Raw genomic sequence first — 18,030 nt, forward strand, 5'->3', positions numbered from 1 at the left:
TGTCATAGTCAAGCCTGGAGAGAACAAAAGTGTAGACAAGAGTTTTGGTGTTACATGCATGTATGGTTATAATGGTGTGTGAGAGCATGCAGGTGTGTATGTATTAACTGTATATGTACAAGTAACAGAAATTTCAGTTGAAAATTCTGTGCTTTTTTCTGTGATTTAAAGAGAAATATACTGGAGAAAGATTGTTTTCTGACAATTTGATGGTGAAGAAGTAGAACCTTACAGAAACTGTACTTTGATGGTTGTGAACCCTCATTGACAACTGCAGTTCACTTCTTGCTAGTTTGCCCTCTGATTTGATATGCAATCAAATGATCTTGAACAATGCTGCCAGAGTCATTCTCAAAAAATCGAAAAAGGATGTTGCAGCCCCTTTATTGTGTCAACTTCAGTGGTTACCCATCCAGTACAGAATTCAGTACAAAATTGGCATATTCGCTCATCACATCAGATGTTCTCCCCCATCTTACCTAATTCAGTAATTGGCATATTGGCTCATCATCACATCAGATGTTCTCTCCCATCTTACTTATCTTCTGTCCTTCATAACTTGTAAACCTTCCCATTCTCTCCATTGTCTTCTGGAGAGAAGAGCTCCTTCACGTCCCCAAAGTATCTTCAAAGACATTTGGTCAAAGGGCTTTTCAGTATCAAGCACCGTTTGTATGGAATTCTCTTCCTCTGGATCTCTATCACTCACCAACTCTGTCCTCTTTCAAAGCGAAGCTAGAAACTTACCTATAGATTCAAAATAGAATTTGGATTTGACAAAGCATAGTTGTTTGTCTGTCTTATCCCACCCTCTGCACTCCCATTGTAGCTCTGTATGATGAGAAAAAAATCCAGGCCCTGACTGTTGTGTTCTTTTTTCTTTCTTTTTTTTTCTTCTTTTCTTTCTTTGTCATTTTTTGAGTGGACATGTTTATTTCATGCTGTGGTCTCCTTGTACCCTTAATGGAGTTTGAGGTCCTTCTGTCCATATACACACCTTGATAGCTGTCAGAGTTGACAAAGGTTTGTGCACATTTGTTTCTCTTGGGTTTATGTGCGATTCATGCGCTAGCTACGCATTCAAGAAAAACAGTTTGATCAGTAGATCTAGTTTCATAAATCAGGTAATAACTTTGAAAAGGAAATGTCTTGCAACAAGTTTGAAAAGGACATGTATTACAACCTTTACTGACCTCTGTCTCCTCACCATTCAGTCTGATATCATCATCTTAGATGAACAGTCTATAAATGAATAAATGAACAGTGTCTCCTCACCACACTACACAAGCGACATATTGATCTTTTGATTGTATGACAACCTCTGTGTGTTGGACTACATGCTCAGCTCCTTTCGAAAGTGTGAACTTTTCAGCTAAACTGTATTTGTTATGACAGTTCGAGCACAGACTGTAAAAGTGCTTGTTGAGGATATTGTAAACATGTCCATTTCTTTGTGATGGAATGCAGAATTTATTATTTCAAGTGAATCTAACCATTGCATTTTGCCTGCCCAAATACGTGCACCATAGAGTTAGTTAGGGAGGTTGTTTAAAGAAATGTTGAATGTATGACTAGAACTTGTAGAAGCTTTGTTCATGCTGTGTAATACTAACAGTTATGGTTGTTAAGTTTTGCCAGACATTCAGTGTTGCCTGAAACTTTAAACTTTGGAGGCAAATTCACATGTGACATATACCACAGGTTATTGTGTTGTCCATAGTTGTGTTAACTCCACTATACTTCATTTCTTTATGATTGTTGTGAAATGTTTAACATTCTGAACTGTTCTGTTTTTTAACAGGTTTTTTTGGAATGACTGCAAAAAGCAGTTCTTACTACTTTTATTGTTTTCTTTCCTTTTTCAGACACAGATGTATCCACAGCAAGGAACTGTCAGCGGAAATTTGGATCGGCATGGTATGTCATTCTATTTTTATGATCAGATAGATTATATTAAAACTATATTTATGGTTTAATTTCCTGAATCCTATCTTTTATTTATTCATTTGATTTGTTTGAAAGTTTTGTGTTTTGTTAACCAGTTTGAAATAGTGGCATTACAAATAACATGATTACTGACAGGTGTATTGCACTGAAGATGTCATGAAACATGTTTGATTATTGACTAAGGTGTAAGGTGTGTCTACACATTCATCCTGTTCGATTTATTTATATGATAAGCTTTCACACTGGCTTTTTTCAATTACCTCAGAAAGTGTTGAAACAAATCAGGCAGGATGATCGATATCAATAGGTATTTATCTATCATTAATGAAGATGCTGCACATTGTTCGAAGTTGTAAATCTTTTCAACAGTGATTTTTACATTTGAAAATTCATATTTTTCATTCAGAAAGTATGTTTGATTGTGAAGAAATAGGGCCAGAGCAGACTATTTTTCCTGTCGATTATAATTCTTAAGTGTTGTTGACCAAAACTGCTGTGGATTTGTCTCAGCATTTGAATATTCATGTTGTCAGCTGATTGGAACTGTGGTTGAGTGGTTACCTTTGTGATTTCTACAAGTCTGTGTGATCTTCTGGGCATCAGTCTCAGCTTCATGTTAGCTGCCGGTTGGCTCTCAGTTCTTGTCACATTTTGGCAGGGAGTTTGGGAGGGAAAGGGGTTAGGGTCCCTTTCCCTTTGAAAAACAACCCCACCCCCACCCCCCAAAAAATACCATCTGCCTGTTGGAATCACACATGAACCAGCTGCTGTTGAGAAGTGGTTAGCATCACAAATTGATGATTGGGAGACATGGGTTCAAGCCCTGTTAGAGGGGAGTTGGGGGGGTGGGGTGGGGGTTCAGTCTATGGTTGGCTTCCACCCGGAGTCAAGTGTGCTGTGGACTCAAACAGGAAGACTGGGACACCACACAGTGACGGCCATCCACTTCACACACACACACATATATATGCGTGGCTTTTTGGAGTGTTGCTCAAATTTCCTGACCATTATTGCTGGTATTGCTGGTATCTATCTGGTGTGGTTATTCTGGGATAGATATTTTGAGTGCAGCTTTGTCAGGAAGTCTTGATCTGGACGTCAGTGGCATCTCAGATTTTTCTAAGTTCCCTGACAGTCCACCATGGACCTTAAAACACCTTAAGTACGATTCGATCTGGCCTCATACCATAAAGACTCTGCCAGTTCACTGGCCTTCAAAACTTGCTTTTCGGAACTCTGCCACAAATTTCCCATCTTTCAGAAAATCTTTGCTGATGGTTCAAAGTCGGAGGAGGGTGTCGCTGCATCTGCCTTTCCTGACCAGCCCTCAGTCAAACACATCAGTGACAGCTCAGTTAACACTGCAGAACTGACCGCACTGGTTCTGGTGTTAAAAATGGTTCAGCATGCAAAACACAAGAGCTTTATTATCTTTTTTGGGCTCCTTGTCGGCCCTGGAGGCAGTCACCTGCAGGAATCTGACACATCCGAAACTGCTGGAATTTTATGGAAATTTTTACATTCATAATAAGGAAAGGGTATGACGTCGTTCTGGCCTGGGTTCCTGGCCATGTTGGCAGTAGTGGTAATGAAATGGCAGACCATCTCTCCAAGAATGCTGTAAAGGAAAAATGATCAAGATCCTACATACCATACACAGACATGAAGTAGAACGTGAACACTTTTGTTAAGGATCTTTGGCGAGAGGAGTGGAACACCCAGACTAAGTGTGCCATGTCCCAGGCAGTTTCTAGAGCTGTTCCAAATTCGTCCAGACCTAAAAAAGATCCTCCCTTCCGTTGTGAAGAATTAAAAGGAGGGGACTCTGCTGTACAGACTGCGCATGGGGCACACTTTTCTTTCTTATTCTTACTTGTTAAAGGGGGAGGAGGCCCCACAATGTATTCCCTGTGATGAGCCTCTCACTGTGAAACACATGCTCCTTGACTGCTGGGATCTGCATGACATTAGACACAGACATTACATGGCGGATTCTCTGAAGACTTTGTTTTGTGATGTCCTTCTGTGGATGCTAATGGACTTCTCAAAAGAAGTGAACATTTTTAATTTGGAAGGTTTAAAAAAAACAAAAAATTTTTGAGTGAAAAGCTTGAAGCAGTGACTGGTTTTTACTGTACTTTTTTTTACCCTTGACTTGGAAGTGGTTGCTAATGTGGTGATAGCCTTGAGATGGCCATTGTGGTCAGCAAGACTTTAAGCATCATAATTTGATTTGATTTGCAGGAAGTCCCAAACCTAAATTGACCCTAATAGGAATAGGATCATCATACCTGTCTTCATTTAAGATCATCAGAATACAGAAAACAGAATATCCCAGATTCTGTGAGGGAGGGGAGGGAGAGGGAAGAATCACATTTGAGCCATGAAGACCTTGCCTCTCTTGTGTCACTTGTAATTGGCAGTTCTAATCAGGTTGCCTTCATCTTGTTAAAATCCTCATACTCCTAGCTTTATTGCTTTCTTTGATCATTACACCATTCCTTCTGCATACTTAGCAGATATGGATTCGACCAGCCTCAGACTAGATGTTGGCTTTTGTTTCAGGTGCCATGTCCCAGGCAGTTTCTAGAGGTGTGTCTTGCAGTATCTGTGGACAGCATTTCATTGAAGAACATAGGCTGGATTTGCACCAGAAAGTGGTCCATGGCAATGCAACTTCCTTGAAATCCCTCCTCCTGAATACTGACGGCAGTCAAAATGAACCCAACGTGGCTGGTAATAGGCTGTCACAGAATCATGCCAACAATTTCTCTGGTCACTGTACTAGGAATCAAAAGCGACTGTACAGAGCTTTTGCTCTAAACCGAGCCCGAGCTGGTTTGAAAAAGTTGCCAAAATGGGATGACTCTCGACCAGTGCATGCCTTCTGGGCACCCAAACGTTCTTGCGTGGCATCACCAGAAAGGCATCCATCGTGTTCAGTGGGCCAGGATGATTTCATGAGCCAGTGTGGCCTTGTGTCCAGCACCAGTGCCGTGGATATCAAGGCCAACAGTGAGAAGCACGAGGATGTGAACCTGGACTGTCAGATTGTGGCAGTGACAGGGCTTGTGTGTGATGAACCGCTGCAGTCTCCTCGCACCACGCGCTCTCTTATGTCGCAGCTGAGTCGGGAGAATGCTGAAGCGGTGCGCAAACGCCTGAGCTTTTGCCTGGACAGTGAGGATCAGGAAGGCAGTGAGAGTGAGACTTTGGACTCGGCGGCTGCCCGACGCTCAGTTCAGGTGTCCCTGCTGGCCATCGACTTTTCTTCACCTCTTGGCCAGCGCCTGAAGAAACACATGAAGGGCGATCTTGTGGTACCCCCCATCACTGACATTGAGCAGCATTGTATGACCATACCTGTGCTGGATGAAATGGCTGCCAAACTCCGTCATCGTGCAAACGAGTATCCCATCATGCACAGGAAAAGAAAGGGGATTGTTACAGGTTACTGCCACACTTTCAAATTCAACAGTGCCGAAAGGAGAGAGTTTTTACGAACATTAAAAACTGGTTTGAACGCAAGAAGTCGGAGACTTTTGCGACAAACAAAGAAGTCTGCTGTGCGTCTCACTCGTCTGCGAGCAGAAGTGATACGCTATTGGACAGTAAAGAGGAGAACAATTGTCAATGAAGAAATCACAATTGATGATGATCTTTCAATTGTTCAGGTGGACGTTCCTGAACATCTCTTCAATGCTGTTAGAAAAATGTCTGTGCCTTCTCAACGACCAATGCATTACAGGGACCAGCCGATGGACGGAAAGTACTTTCCTAGTCAGGAGGCTTACCCCATGGCTTACCAGAGTATGGCAGCTTCAGGTCCCCGTCAACTTTCTAGTCACTCACAGATGAACCATCATCTGTCTTACTCCTATCCCTCCTCTTCGTCTTCAGGCCCGGTGCCCCAGTTTTTGGTCAAACAAGTCAGCAAAAACTGGACAGAGAATGGTCAGGAGTCCCAAAAGCTGGTGTTTGTTCCCCTGGCTGAGGCAGGACATTCTCAGCACCCCAATGTTTCAGTCAGAAACATGGCAGGAGGATCAACACAAAGACCTTTCCCGAAGTCTTCCAGTGGAATAAAGAAATCATTGCCCAGGCATTTGCGTCCATGTCCCAAAAGCCAGCGTAAACGCCAGCCAGACAGAGAAGACAGTGGTGAAGAGTTTGTCATAGAGACTGCGTCCTCTTCTTCGGATGAAGATCATGACAGTTCTGTCCGGTGTAAAACAAGTGAGAACCAGGAAAGTGGAGTGTATCCCTTGTCTCTGTCTAGGGCTAGGGAGATGGTGTCGTCCTCTTCTTGGGGCATGGCCGACAGACCGGTGCCACAGATGCTGCATGTTGCGAACTCCACCTCGGCTGGTGTGCCGGTGTCAGGGCTGATGCCATTCCCAACAGGCATGGTACCGGTCTCCCCTTGGGAACACCACATGGAACCCCTATCGGGAGGAGGCTTAAAGCCACTAGGTCGCGGGCTGTCCTCCACCACTGAATCTGTGGATCAACATGCAGAACTTCGCAAACATCTGACCATGTTCACTTCTGGATCTACAGCTGCGTCTTCACTACTTAAGCCTGTTGACGAGGAAGCAGAAGACAACAGAAGCTTAACCGGGGTTAACATGAGCAGGGACGGTGTTCCACATCACAGCGCAGGTGGTGTTCACAGAGCAGGCGACTACCATAAACAACATGCGGCTGCCACTTCTTCCAGACACGTGGCACCAGTTCAGCCAAACTTCCTGCAGATACCACCTGATCTCCCAAAGCTGTATGACTCAAGCCAGAGAGATCACCAGTCTCGACCCCAGCACACTGGCCATCAAGCCTTAGCCTCCTCGTCGCATGTTAATAGCAAGCCTCCTCTTCTTCAGGGTCCATCCCAGCTCCCTGTGAGCAATCAGAGTCTGAAGCAGCAGCAGGCACTGGCCAAAAACAGCAGTGGCGCACATCACCCGAACATTCTGAGAGGCCCTGGCAAAATGCAAAGTGCTGCTGGTGTGGCTGCCTCTACTGTCTCTGGAGGGAAGACATCTGTAGTTAACAAGATGTGCAATGTGGAGACGAAACTGTCTTCTTCGAACAAAGTCCGTTCTTCCAGTGACTGGACAGTAATACGAGCCAGTGATGATGATGTGGTGGAGGTAATCTGCATTGATGATGATGATTGACCACGCAGTTTGATTAACAGTCTTTCTTTTCAAGGGGGGTTAATAACTCTTTGTAAAGTTTAGTTTAATTGTTTTCTAATGAAAAAAAACAAAACAAACAAAAACAACCCTGAAAAACCTTTAAAGATCTTGGCTAGTGTAATGGTGAGAGTGTTAATGTAGATAACAACATTCCTCCTGTGTGTGTAGATAACATCATCAGCCAAGTGCCTATAAATTATTAAGGTTTACAGATTTCACACATTTCGTTTGTGGATGGTGTACTACCAGTGACCATGGGTGATCATGAATATTTAATTGGGAAAACAAGTTTTTGTTTGCAGAGCTGAATGGAGTTTTGATTTGTGGTGTGGTATTCAAGCTGTTGGGAAGATTTAAGTGTGGCACACTAACCTCAGTAAGTGACGGTGCTTTGTGTGAATGTGATTGTAAAAACGATTTGGAATACCTTATAAACGACTACCAGTACCACCGCCAGCACTGTACAATACTTGATGCATTGTTCTAGTTTGTATTGTGAAAGAATGCTTTGAAGACATGTCACATACATATTTTATTTATAATTTATTCGTAATTTTAGATTGTTATTTTAGGCACTGTCTTGTTGCATTATTTGACTACAGATTTCAGTACCAGTTCTGGGGCAGTAGGGGTTCGATTGTGAGGAAATGACTGATGATTTTCTTGTGGGTTTATTCTTGAATGTGGAGAGAGAAGAACAAACTTGAATTAAAATTAAGTTTAAACTTTGATTAAAATGAATAAGTATGATGTTTGTGTGATTTCTGAGAAATACATGCAACTTCCCTATCTCCTCTTTTAAAAAACAACAACAGCAGAACTTATCACTTTTAATTCACGAAATGCAGGAAGATATTACAAGTGCAGTAAATGAGTAATAGTATTGAGTTAAGCAATGCTGCCAGATATATATGTATTTTGAAGTATTCAACCAACTTGTGTTCTTCATTTGTGTCTTATCAGGTTTTGGCTGTGGGATATTGTTTCTCCATCAGTGTTTCCATGTGTGCTTAAGTTAAAGCGTTATGAAATTGTTAAACTAATATGACTCAGTGACGAAAAAAAAAAAATGCTCTGGAACCAGAATCTTGGGTGTTCAATTCATTTGAAAACATGAGAGAAAAAAAGAAAGGAAAAAAAGGGGGGGGGGGGGTAGTGGTGTAGTGCATCAAATTGAACCTACAGAAAGTTGTGAAAGACTCTATTCAGTCTCTATGGTTCAGTCTCTGTTATTTTGGATAGGCCAGACCACATAGACAAAGACCACCTGAGGCTTTTCATTTTGTATTGGCCGTTGCATTGCAGTTGATACAAGTGTTGTGTCCTTTTTTTGTTTTCCAGAACCTAAACTGCTGCTGCAACAGTTAGGCCTAATAACTAGTACAAGATTATAAAGGCAAGACAAAAGTGTGCTTTTCAGAGTTTCCTAGTTTTTCATTTTACTTTCCAGTGTTGTTCACTTATTTGATATGTTGGTCCTTCCATAGATTTGAAGAACCCCGTTTTTTCAGAGCATCATTCAGCCTCTTTCTTCTTTTTTTTTTTTTTTTCTTAGATATAACAACAAAAACCCCAAAGCCTGTGAACCAATGCTGCAATAAAAGTAAGGATGTCTCTTGGTGCATGGGCGCAACAATGACAGTACAGTTCATCATTGTGCTCCCAAGCTTCCCTTTCTGCAGAACATAACAAGGGATCTAACCAGTCATAAGGTTTAAGCCAGCAAAAATGGTATGGAACAAGATGCACTGTCGGTTTCAGTTTCAAGGAGGAAAGTGTGCGAACTGATCCATGTATGCTGCACCACACCAGCTTTAAGAGACAAAGGGGGGGGAAAAACCCACAGATGCCTGACCTTTGCAAGAACCCAACTTGCTGGTTAGGGGACGATGTCAGCTTCTGCTAATGATAATGACAATAGTGTGTGTGAAATCTTCACGTGTTTGATTCATGTGCGTGGGAGTGTAATTGCAAGGTTCGTTAACATTTTTCTTACATTTTAAGTCAGTAGATCCTTATTGAAAGCTGTGTGCAGGTGTATCGATCTGGCCCCTGGTACTGGACTAAAATGTAGACCTGTCTTGAAGCTGGATTACATCAGTCGTTGACCTCCTCACTAAACGCTGGTGGGAGGATGCTCATTTTGACAACATCCTCAAGTGCACTCAAAGTGACACTTTAGACTAGCATGCACATGCATAATATCATCATGTACACCATCTTAACCTTAGAGTCAGATATACTACATATATATATATTTGTATAAGCTTATCATTCCACATGTTATTATGTATATAAACACCTTATTCTTGAGGCTAGTGCACTCATTTTACAACATAGTTATGAGGTCAAATCAAACTTGTTGCACACTGGACAGCAAAGGGGAAGGACACTTCATACACTTACAATCCCACCTGTTTTGTATTCTTCGAATTGCATCACTTTGCAATGAAGTACCAGAATTGGAAAAAAAAAAAAAAAATTGTATTAATTTCAGCTTATGAAATCAAATATCCAAAAACTAAAAGCAGATCAAATTACCTGTTTTAACTTTGAAATTGGAACGTTGAAACTTGATCGTGGAATTCAGGCCAAGAGGCAACACGGAAATATATGCAGGAATCGTCCCACATTTCCTCTGCCATCCCCATCCTAGAATGTAATCACCAGCACAACCAATGTAATCAAGGAACTTTTTAAGAACAATGGCAAAATGCCTTTTTTTACTGCAACAAAGTCAAAGGAAAATCAGGCCTGCTATTCCTGATGAGTCAATTTCAGTTATGGTCTTCAGCATTTGTCCAGCTTTTCCAGTGCTTATCCAGATTAACTCCTTTAGTGCTACAGCACGTATCACCTACGTGCATAGTAACGTCACTGATGAAGGGAAATAACTCTGGAAGGCTGAAAATTCACACAGTTTATCTAGAGTGGTATATCTTCAGACCATTTTCTCAGTTTTAGGCTTATTGTTTCGGAAAGTTATATGACTCGAAACACCACTTTCTACTGTGTTTTTTTTTTGTTTTGTTGGGTTTTTTTTCTCCAGCACTGAAGGGATTAACACTTGCCTCTGACTGATTGTTGAAACTGTCGTGTCCAGGCGTTGGCAAAACACCCTTTCTTTTGTTTTGTCAGCAGAGGCAGATGCACCATGGCAGAATCAGTTAGGTGTTAGACTTCTTTCTGATCCAGTGTGCACCAGTGATCAGATTTTGAGGTTTTATTTCGGCATGGTTTTGTGTACTTTTGAGAGGCACATGACTTGATACATTATGGCGAAAACAATTCCATGTACCACCTATTCTGTTTGTCAGCTGTCAGTAGTTTGGAGGTTTACCAGATAATATGAGGAAGTGTATGGGAACAGTAACAAAACATTTGTGTGTGTGTGTGTTTATTTTCAAACCTAAGAAAACCTGAGGGTCACACTTCCATTTAGATACCTAAACAAAGCACAGAATGTTACCTCCTAAACTTGCCTATAATTCAGCATCCAGGGCTAGAAATTCCCAGATAATTTATTGTTGCCCTAGAGACCAGTAGATTTATTTCTTAGTAACTTGACTCTCCAAATTACTACAAGTTTGCTTTCCATAATTAAGAGACGGTTGCTTCAAGTTACCGCCAACTTTGCGCAGTAGCCAGTCAGCAGGCATAATTCCGATAAGTAATTTGAATTACAAGGAGAGCTGGGTTGGGGATGGAGGTGTTTAAGTAAAAAGGGGAAGATGGAAGCTGCGATCGGTCTGCACTGAAGCTGACTGCACAGTCACCACCCTTTCAGTGACTTTCAGAAATTGGCTGTCCAAAGGACGAGTGAAGAGAAGAGAGAATTTCCACTTGTCTGCCAGAAGGTTTAGCTGTCTGGGAAGGGTGTGTATTTCAAGCCCTGGCATCCCTCCTGCATCTCCCACCACCACTTCCTGTGCATCTATCTCCCTGTTTCCTGTCCCATTCCTGCCCCATCTCCCAAGCCATGTAGAAAAAGTTACATCTTCATCATTTAAACGCAAACTGAGCTTCTTTGCTTCGAAACAGTTTTAAGTGCAATTTATAACGTGATGTCAGGTTATCCATTTATTCACAAGTTCTGTTTCACAACATATTCCATGACTCAGAAAACAAGTTGTGCATTGTATCTGGTTTTATGAAAGCCATCCACAGTCAAACTTAATCATGAATTTCGATTTGAAGGGATTTTCATCTGTGCTGGTGAAGGACTTGTAGCTAAGGGTCCACCAAAGTTTTTTTGTCTTCTTTTTTTCTCTCTCTCTCTCTCTCTCTCTTCTTCAGTTGATGAGATCCATTGTGTATGTAAAATGTATGATGTCGAGTTTCTGTCATGTCATGAAACAAATTGTGTACATATATATAGCATTGCCAAACTGTAGTTTATGTGTTTTTGGTTGGGCTAATAGTGAATGCTGTTGGTTTTCTGAAGGCTGAGGTGGTGCAGTGTTACGGGTGATTGAAACTTCATCATTGATTTGGTGTATGAGCTAGGTAAATACATGCTGTGATTTATTATGAGGATCACCTGGCCTTTTGCTTGGTGACTGATTCATATTCGGAGTATGTGTTGTAAAGGAGAGAAGAAGAAAAAAGAATCAGATGGTATTTTCGAAATTTTGATTCATCATCTCATTGACTTGTGACTAGATATATCATCAGTGCTACTGATGTGCATCTTTGCCAACAATGCAATATCATATGTTGTAAAGTTTGTCTTATGCATTTTCTAGGATGTCACATTTTTCTTCCTCCGTTCCTTCTCTTACTGGAACTTTACTGATTTAGAGTTTCTCAGAAAAATGGATATGTGCCCATGATAGATGATGTTCTCTGTGGTACCAGTGCAGTTTTTATAAGTTCAAACTATCACATTTGGTAAACTCTCATTTGCTTCCCAAGCACAGTTTTGAACAAATGCTATTGGATGAATGAACTTCGAAATTTTTTTTTTTTTTTTTTTTTAAATTATTGAGGGTTTTTTGTGTTTTTTTGTGGTGGAATGAGGGGGGGGGGGGATAAGTACAAATGGCTTGTTTTCATCCTACCCTTGTGAAAAGGGAAAATATAACAAACACGCAATACAAAAGTGTAAGATTACATACCAGTAATTGAGTTTCAAATTATGTCTGTGAATGGAGCCAGTGTGAGTAGGGGAGTAGAGTGAGTGAACTGAGTATTCATTTGACAAAATATCTTGTTCAAGTCATGGCGGGAAAGTAATGTTTGTAAATATGTAGATGAATAGTCTCTGGTATCACATTGCCACCAATTTGACTAATTCTTCAAAACTCGGTAGCATAGGGCCACAATAGCACTCCTGGTGGACTTGTGTGATTCTGGGCTGCCCTCTTCAGCTGGGTCCATGTCTGTCTGGCTGCCTTCATCTTATCTGTCCACAGTGCATCATCACTATCTTGATCTTGATGAATACGTTTCAGAAGCCAACTTTGGTTTTTGTGAAATGGACAAGAGGTGAGAGAGAACCAACCTGCTTTTGGAATGACTGGACACCTTGGTGTTGAAATGGCAGTTCAGGGGGTTCCCAGTCTGTTCTTGTCTGGTGGAAGGAGTGAGTGCCTGGGTTGGTCTGTGTTGGCATTGGTACTGTAACCCCTTGACTGCTGAACCTTGGTCAGATGGGATTAGTATGGCAGGAGTTTGAAGTTGAGGGACATACGTTTTGTGTACTGCTTGTGATGTGATTGATTTTGCAAAGCAAAAGCAGTGCAATCCCAAGAGGAAGAAGTTCAGAATGTGTTGACAAATTACCTGACCTGCTAGCTGTCTTATATCATTGAGGTGACGGCCCTTTACTGACAAGCCTACTTGTCAGCAGCAGTCAAGGAGTTAAAGCATTTACTGTTGTTGCAGACACTATTCTCAGTGGTATTTTTTGACACTAGATCTGTTGATTCTGGGATTTAAAATGTTAATTTGGCATCTGTTGGGTTTGTCTAGCAAAAAATGAGAAAAAAGTCAGAGGAGACATTGCCAGCATCCTGTTCACCTGTACATGAAAGCTAGATGTAGTTTGTGTCTGGTCTAAAGACTTTGGAAGATGGAGTTGTCTGTACATCTTGGCAACTTAAACCCTAAGGTGGTGATGCCTGCAAATCTTGGTTACTCGTACCTTTAGATGTTTCTAGCGAATCTGGGTAGCTTCTACCTTATTGCTGGAACGAACAATGTCTTGTGTGATGATATGTGCTGCTGCTCTGTTTTGGCTCCCGTTCATCTTTCTCTCAGCATCAGTCTGGGGTCCCAGACAGCTGTGACAAACTCGAGGATGGATCTGACTAACAAGTTGTAGAATTGTATGGCAACAATCTGGGCAGTGTTTAAGGTTGCAAAATTTCCACTTGAAACCAATAAAAAGTTTTGAGTCTGAAAGCTGAGGTTGGAGATAGCTTTCTTGGTAGTCCACCAGTTGATATCTTTCCACTTTTCATTTTAAGGTTCCACTCCAGTGCTTGTCTGGGGGTGATGTTTGTAGGCTTGCACAGGGCGTGTGGCCAGTCCAGCACTACTTTCTTTTTCCTCATTGTAACTTTGCTGATGGGAATATTTTTTTCTTTTCTATTTTTTGCACAGGTTGGCATTGACATTGTTTCTAGCCACCTAACGCCGGTAATGTGTCTCGGACATGTTGATGACGTTCTGGAGTTTGTCAGTATTTGACTTAGTCCCTTATCTGTACAGTATGGATGGAAGGATTCAACATTTGTGTTGACTGTCATCACTTTGTGGAACTTTGAAGAGGCCTGTGGAGTTACATGATGGTGGCAGTGTTGAATGCATGCATGTCTGCCTTGCCACAGAAGGCAACAGTAATGCTCTAAGGAGCTGTCAGAACAAAATTAAGAAATGACCCCCTTCCTGATTGTATTTTGGCCTCTTTTTTTTTATTTTTTATAAATTAACAAATGATAAAGGAGTCAGGTTGTTTTTTGTCATGTTTTATTGTGCCATGTGACGGGTACAACAACCAAGTGGTTGAAGCAGTCGGCTTCAAATCTGAGGGTCCTGGGTTCAAATCCCAACAATATGCCTGGAGGGTTAAGGGTCAAGATTTTCCTGATTTTCCAGGTCAGCAGATTTGCAGACCTGTTAGTGCCTGAAGCCGCTTCATGGTATCCTGTGTTCCATGTTGGCATTAGTGAGTTGGGAAGACAAGAGCATACCTAGCATGCATAGCGCCGGAAAACCGAGTATGGCTGTGAACAAGCTGGGTTTAAAACAGTCAAGCTTGTAAAAGCCCACCCTTGCATGTGAGTGAAGGTGGGAGTTCCTGTCAGTGAAGGCAGACGAGGAAGCAGCTGTCCTATTTCTACCACTTTTGGGGAGAGAGGATAGGAAATGTACCAAGGTCAAGTTCTCAGTGTAGTCTGGCAGTAGTCAGTTCAAAGAGATTATAGCAGCGATAGAGAACTCAAGTTAATACTGTTTGAATGATTTATTAGCTAACCGCATATCTGAGAATGTTTCTGCTGTTGAATAATGTAAAGAAATGAATACAGTATAACTTGTTGAGAGTGGAAGATACGGTGTTTCAGTTTTCACCTGGGAAGAAAAATAATTACAATAATGTGAATATTTACTTTGGTGGTAAAAGTGCTGCCCAGATTTTGATGTCTGCTTGGTTCGGCTGTTGATATTCTGTTTCTATACTTGAGTCTTACTTGTGCAATTTCATGTCCATTTATTTCTGGAAAGAAGGAGAGAAAAAAAGATTGTATATGAATGATGGTGTGGGTTGAGTCTAGAGAATGAAATAAATATTCTCCTTGGTTTTAATGCATTCAGTTCACTTCTTTGATGATCTGATAGTGAGTTCTCATTCCTGTCCGTTTGTTTCATAGGTTTTGTTGAGAATACTATTAAACAGTCGTCAGAGTGAGAAGCTAGTGTGAAATCAAAAGAATGGTGGCGCTCTGTTCAGAATCAAAGTGTGGCTTGTCACGTATTAATTTTATATGACAAACTGTTTTCTGTCACTGTATTCACAGTTCTTGCTGTCTTGTATTTGATTTTCATTGTCACTGTATTTACAGTTCTTGTCTTGTAAATTTGTATATGGTTTTCATTCTGTCACTGTGTTAGAAATGATTTTCCTTCTCTGCTTGTCGGTTGTTTGTTAGCTCAGTCTTGTTATCGGTTATCACAAATTCAGAGGCTTAGTCTTTACCTCAGCAAGGGTTTTATTTCTCCCTTGTTTTTTTTTGTTTTGTTTTTCTCTGAATAGTGGACTCCACACAGAAGTTTCCTCTGTATGTGTGCATGTGTGTGTGTGTGTGTGTGTTCGTGTGTGCGCAGTATGAACTCTGTGGTGGAAATATTGCTTTGTTTAAAAAAAAAAAAAAAGAAAGGTTAGTGCAGGGGTGTAGTGAGGTATGGTTTGGTTAGTTTATGAGTTTGGATTGATAGAGGGTTAATGCCTCCCATTGTCCACGTGGCTTTAACAAGTACTACTTTATGTACAATACCAAAGAGGGGATCAGTGTTTCTCCTGGGAAGAGAAAGTAATGGGAATAACTCCTAATTCTGATGTTTCTATCTCCAGCATTTATCTTTTAGTATTTTTGTTTTGTATTTATTTAGCATCAGGTTGTTTGTGTGTTCATTTGGCTTGCCCACTTTTTGTTTGACTTTGAAGATGCTTCTTTTAGTCATTTGGCAAATACCTGCTTTCACAAATCACAGCGTTCACTACATACATACACACACGCGTGCGCACGCACAGTATAAAATGCTACTTTTTTTCAGACCGTACACAGGAATTAAGACTTCCTATTAGGCATGTGCACTGACACGCAATCCACTTCTCAGTAAATGAAGATAAACATAACTTGTTACTGGTCCATGGCACTAGCTGAAAAATTATGACAAAGCTGATGGAGTTAAATGACCTGTTGATTGACGCCCATCAGGTCAAGTTGTACAGGACTGTGGTAAGGTTCTGTAGATGGTGGTATGGTTGGAGGGGTTGGGTCCTGTTTTGTATTTAACGTGGCTAACCGTTTTATACAGTTGGGCAGTCCTGATACAGTCCTTTGCGGTTGGCTGGACTCTGTATAAGAAACGGTGTCAGATTTCATTGACTGTCTTCAGAGGAGAATTGAATTGTACAAGTGCTGTTGATGTATTGTACAGATGTGATGTGCCCTGGGTTTTTTTGGATGTTGTTCATGACTTACATCAGTGTATGGTGGTTATGGCAGTTTTCTTCCAGTTCTTTGCAATACATTGTGTGTGTGTACTTGTCAATATTCTGTTTTGTTTTGTTGTTTTTTCTTCTCCAGATGCAACAGTTATATGTTTAATGCGGTCAGCGTTTCAAATGTAGTTTGTCATTCCTTATATGGCCCTGTGCAGTCACCTGGACTATAAGGCTGTAATTTGTTCCGTGTATCTGTGAACAGAGTAGATCTTGAATCCAGATCTTGAGTTCGTTTCACAGAAGCGTTCATGGTGAGCCAGGGGGGGCCTAACCCCTATCCTATTCAGGGGATGTTACTAGCATGTACTATGGATTCAGGAACAGGATTTGTCATCAGGTGATTAACATCTGGATATCTGCTACAAAGGCGACAGTGTCAAATGTCGGATATTGATCTTCTTTTTCTTCTTCGTTTGTGGGCTGTGACTCCATGTTCACTTGTAAGTACACGAGTGAGCTTTTGCGTGTATAACAGTTTTTTATCCTGGCCATGTAGGCAGTCATACAGATGTTGGTTTGATACAAAAGAGAACTTTGATTGCATCACTTTGGTTGTGTGCGTGTGTTTGAGCAGTACTGAAATGGATTGAAACCTGTTCAGTCATGTTAGCTGTATGTAATAAATTATATTCTGATTCAGGTTTTCTCTGACACATTTGTAGAGGGAGCCTTTGCACACATTTGGAACATCTGTGATTGTGATGAGCAGGAAGGTTCAGAGTGGGGCTTTTTTCAGGGGGGGGGTCATCCTTTCTTTCCTCATGAAACAGATATTGTCTCACTATTAAGAGGTATTCCCCCTTGAGAAAGAGGTATTGTCAATAAAATGTACCACATGCACACGTGTGTGTTCACGCACACACACACACGCTCACAACCCACAAAATTTAGATCTGTGCATCACATGTCCATTGATGCTTAGATTACTGCAAACATAACAAGTCTTGTACATACATACCCCTTAGTTCAATGTTTCCCACAGCCAAAATATTACCCAAAGGCATAAAGTGTGACCTCATCAATATTTATAATGTGCAGGTTTGTGCAAGGACTTGCAAAACTTTCATATCAGTAGAAAATATGGATACCTTCATTGTCTGAGGAACACTACATACATATATATTTATATATTGCTCCTATTCTTAAACATGTAAATTCTGTTGTGCTGCAAAATTGTTTGGGATCGTAAAAGGGTTGATAAATATTATAGACTCACTTTGTGTTCACATGAGTTAACTCACTTGGGACGACAAGTTTTCTCCCTTGCTTTTCCCCACAGACGGCCCATTTGTAAGGGTTAGGGAAAAAATTACAAAAAATACAAAATACTGTATAAGAAAATGAATCTTTCAGAACTGGGTTATTACGTGTTGAGCTATTACATGTAAAAAAAAAATCAAATTTCTCATCTTATTTTTACAGTTTTGCCATATGTAGAAAATACTGCCAATTTTTCACCCCGAATCACCATACCCATGCTCGCTTTCTGCATTAAATTCGCTTTCTTCTTCGTCATCATCCACCTCTTCAGTGTCCGACCCTTCAGTTTGTAGCATTTCAAGTACTTCGGCAACCCTATAACATTGCCGTCACAACCGGTCAGTGACTTTGTCAGCGTGTGTGCGAGACAGGCCACACATCCCATATTAACCA

At 41.0% G+C, this 18,030-nt stretch overlaps 1 protein-coding gene across 3 annotated transcripts in view; it reads left to right on the plus strand.

Annotated features, from left to right (window-relative positions):
- The window catches only part of LOC143299368 (uncharacterized), a 31,620-nt gene that overhangs the window by 3,288 nt on the left and 10,302 nt on the right, over positions 1 to 18,030 (plus strand). Inside the window, exons 3-4 of one of the 3 annotated variants that reach the window (XR_013057521.1) lie at positions 1,866 to 1,917; positions 4,513 to 7,521. Coding sequence is in view for 1 of the 3 variants with exons in the window: in XM_076612516.1 (XP_076468631.1) it covers positions 1,866 to 1,917; positions 4,513 to 7,124 (2,664 nt within the window). In the remaining 2 variants the exon portion in view is untranslated. Of the gene's footprint in view, positions 1 to 1,865; positions 1,918 to 4,512; positions 8,192 to 18,030 lie in introns of those variants that run through there. The other 2 variants (XM_076612516.1, XR_013057522.1) reach the window with 2 other exon arrangements.

The sequence above is a fragment of the Babylonia areolata genome, chromosome 25 (genome assembly GCF_041734735.1).
Source record: "Babylonia areolata isolate BAREFJ2019XMU chromosome 25, ASM4173473v1, whole genome shotgun sequence".
Classification (NCBI taxonomy): Eukaryota; Metazoa; Mollusca; class Gastropoda; order Neogastropoda; family Buccinidae; genus Babylonia; species Babylonia areolata.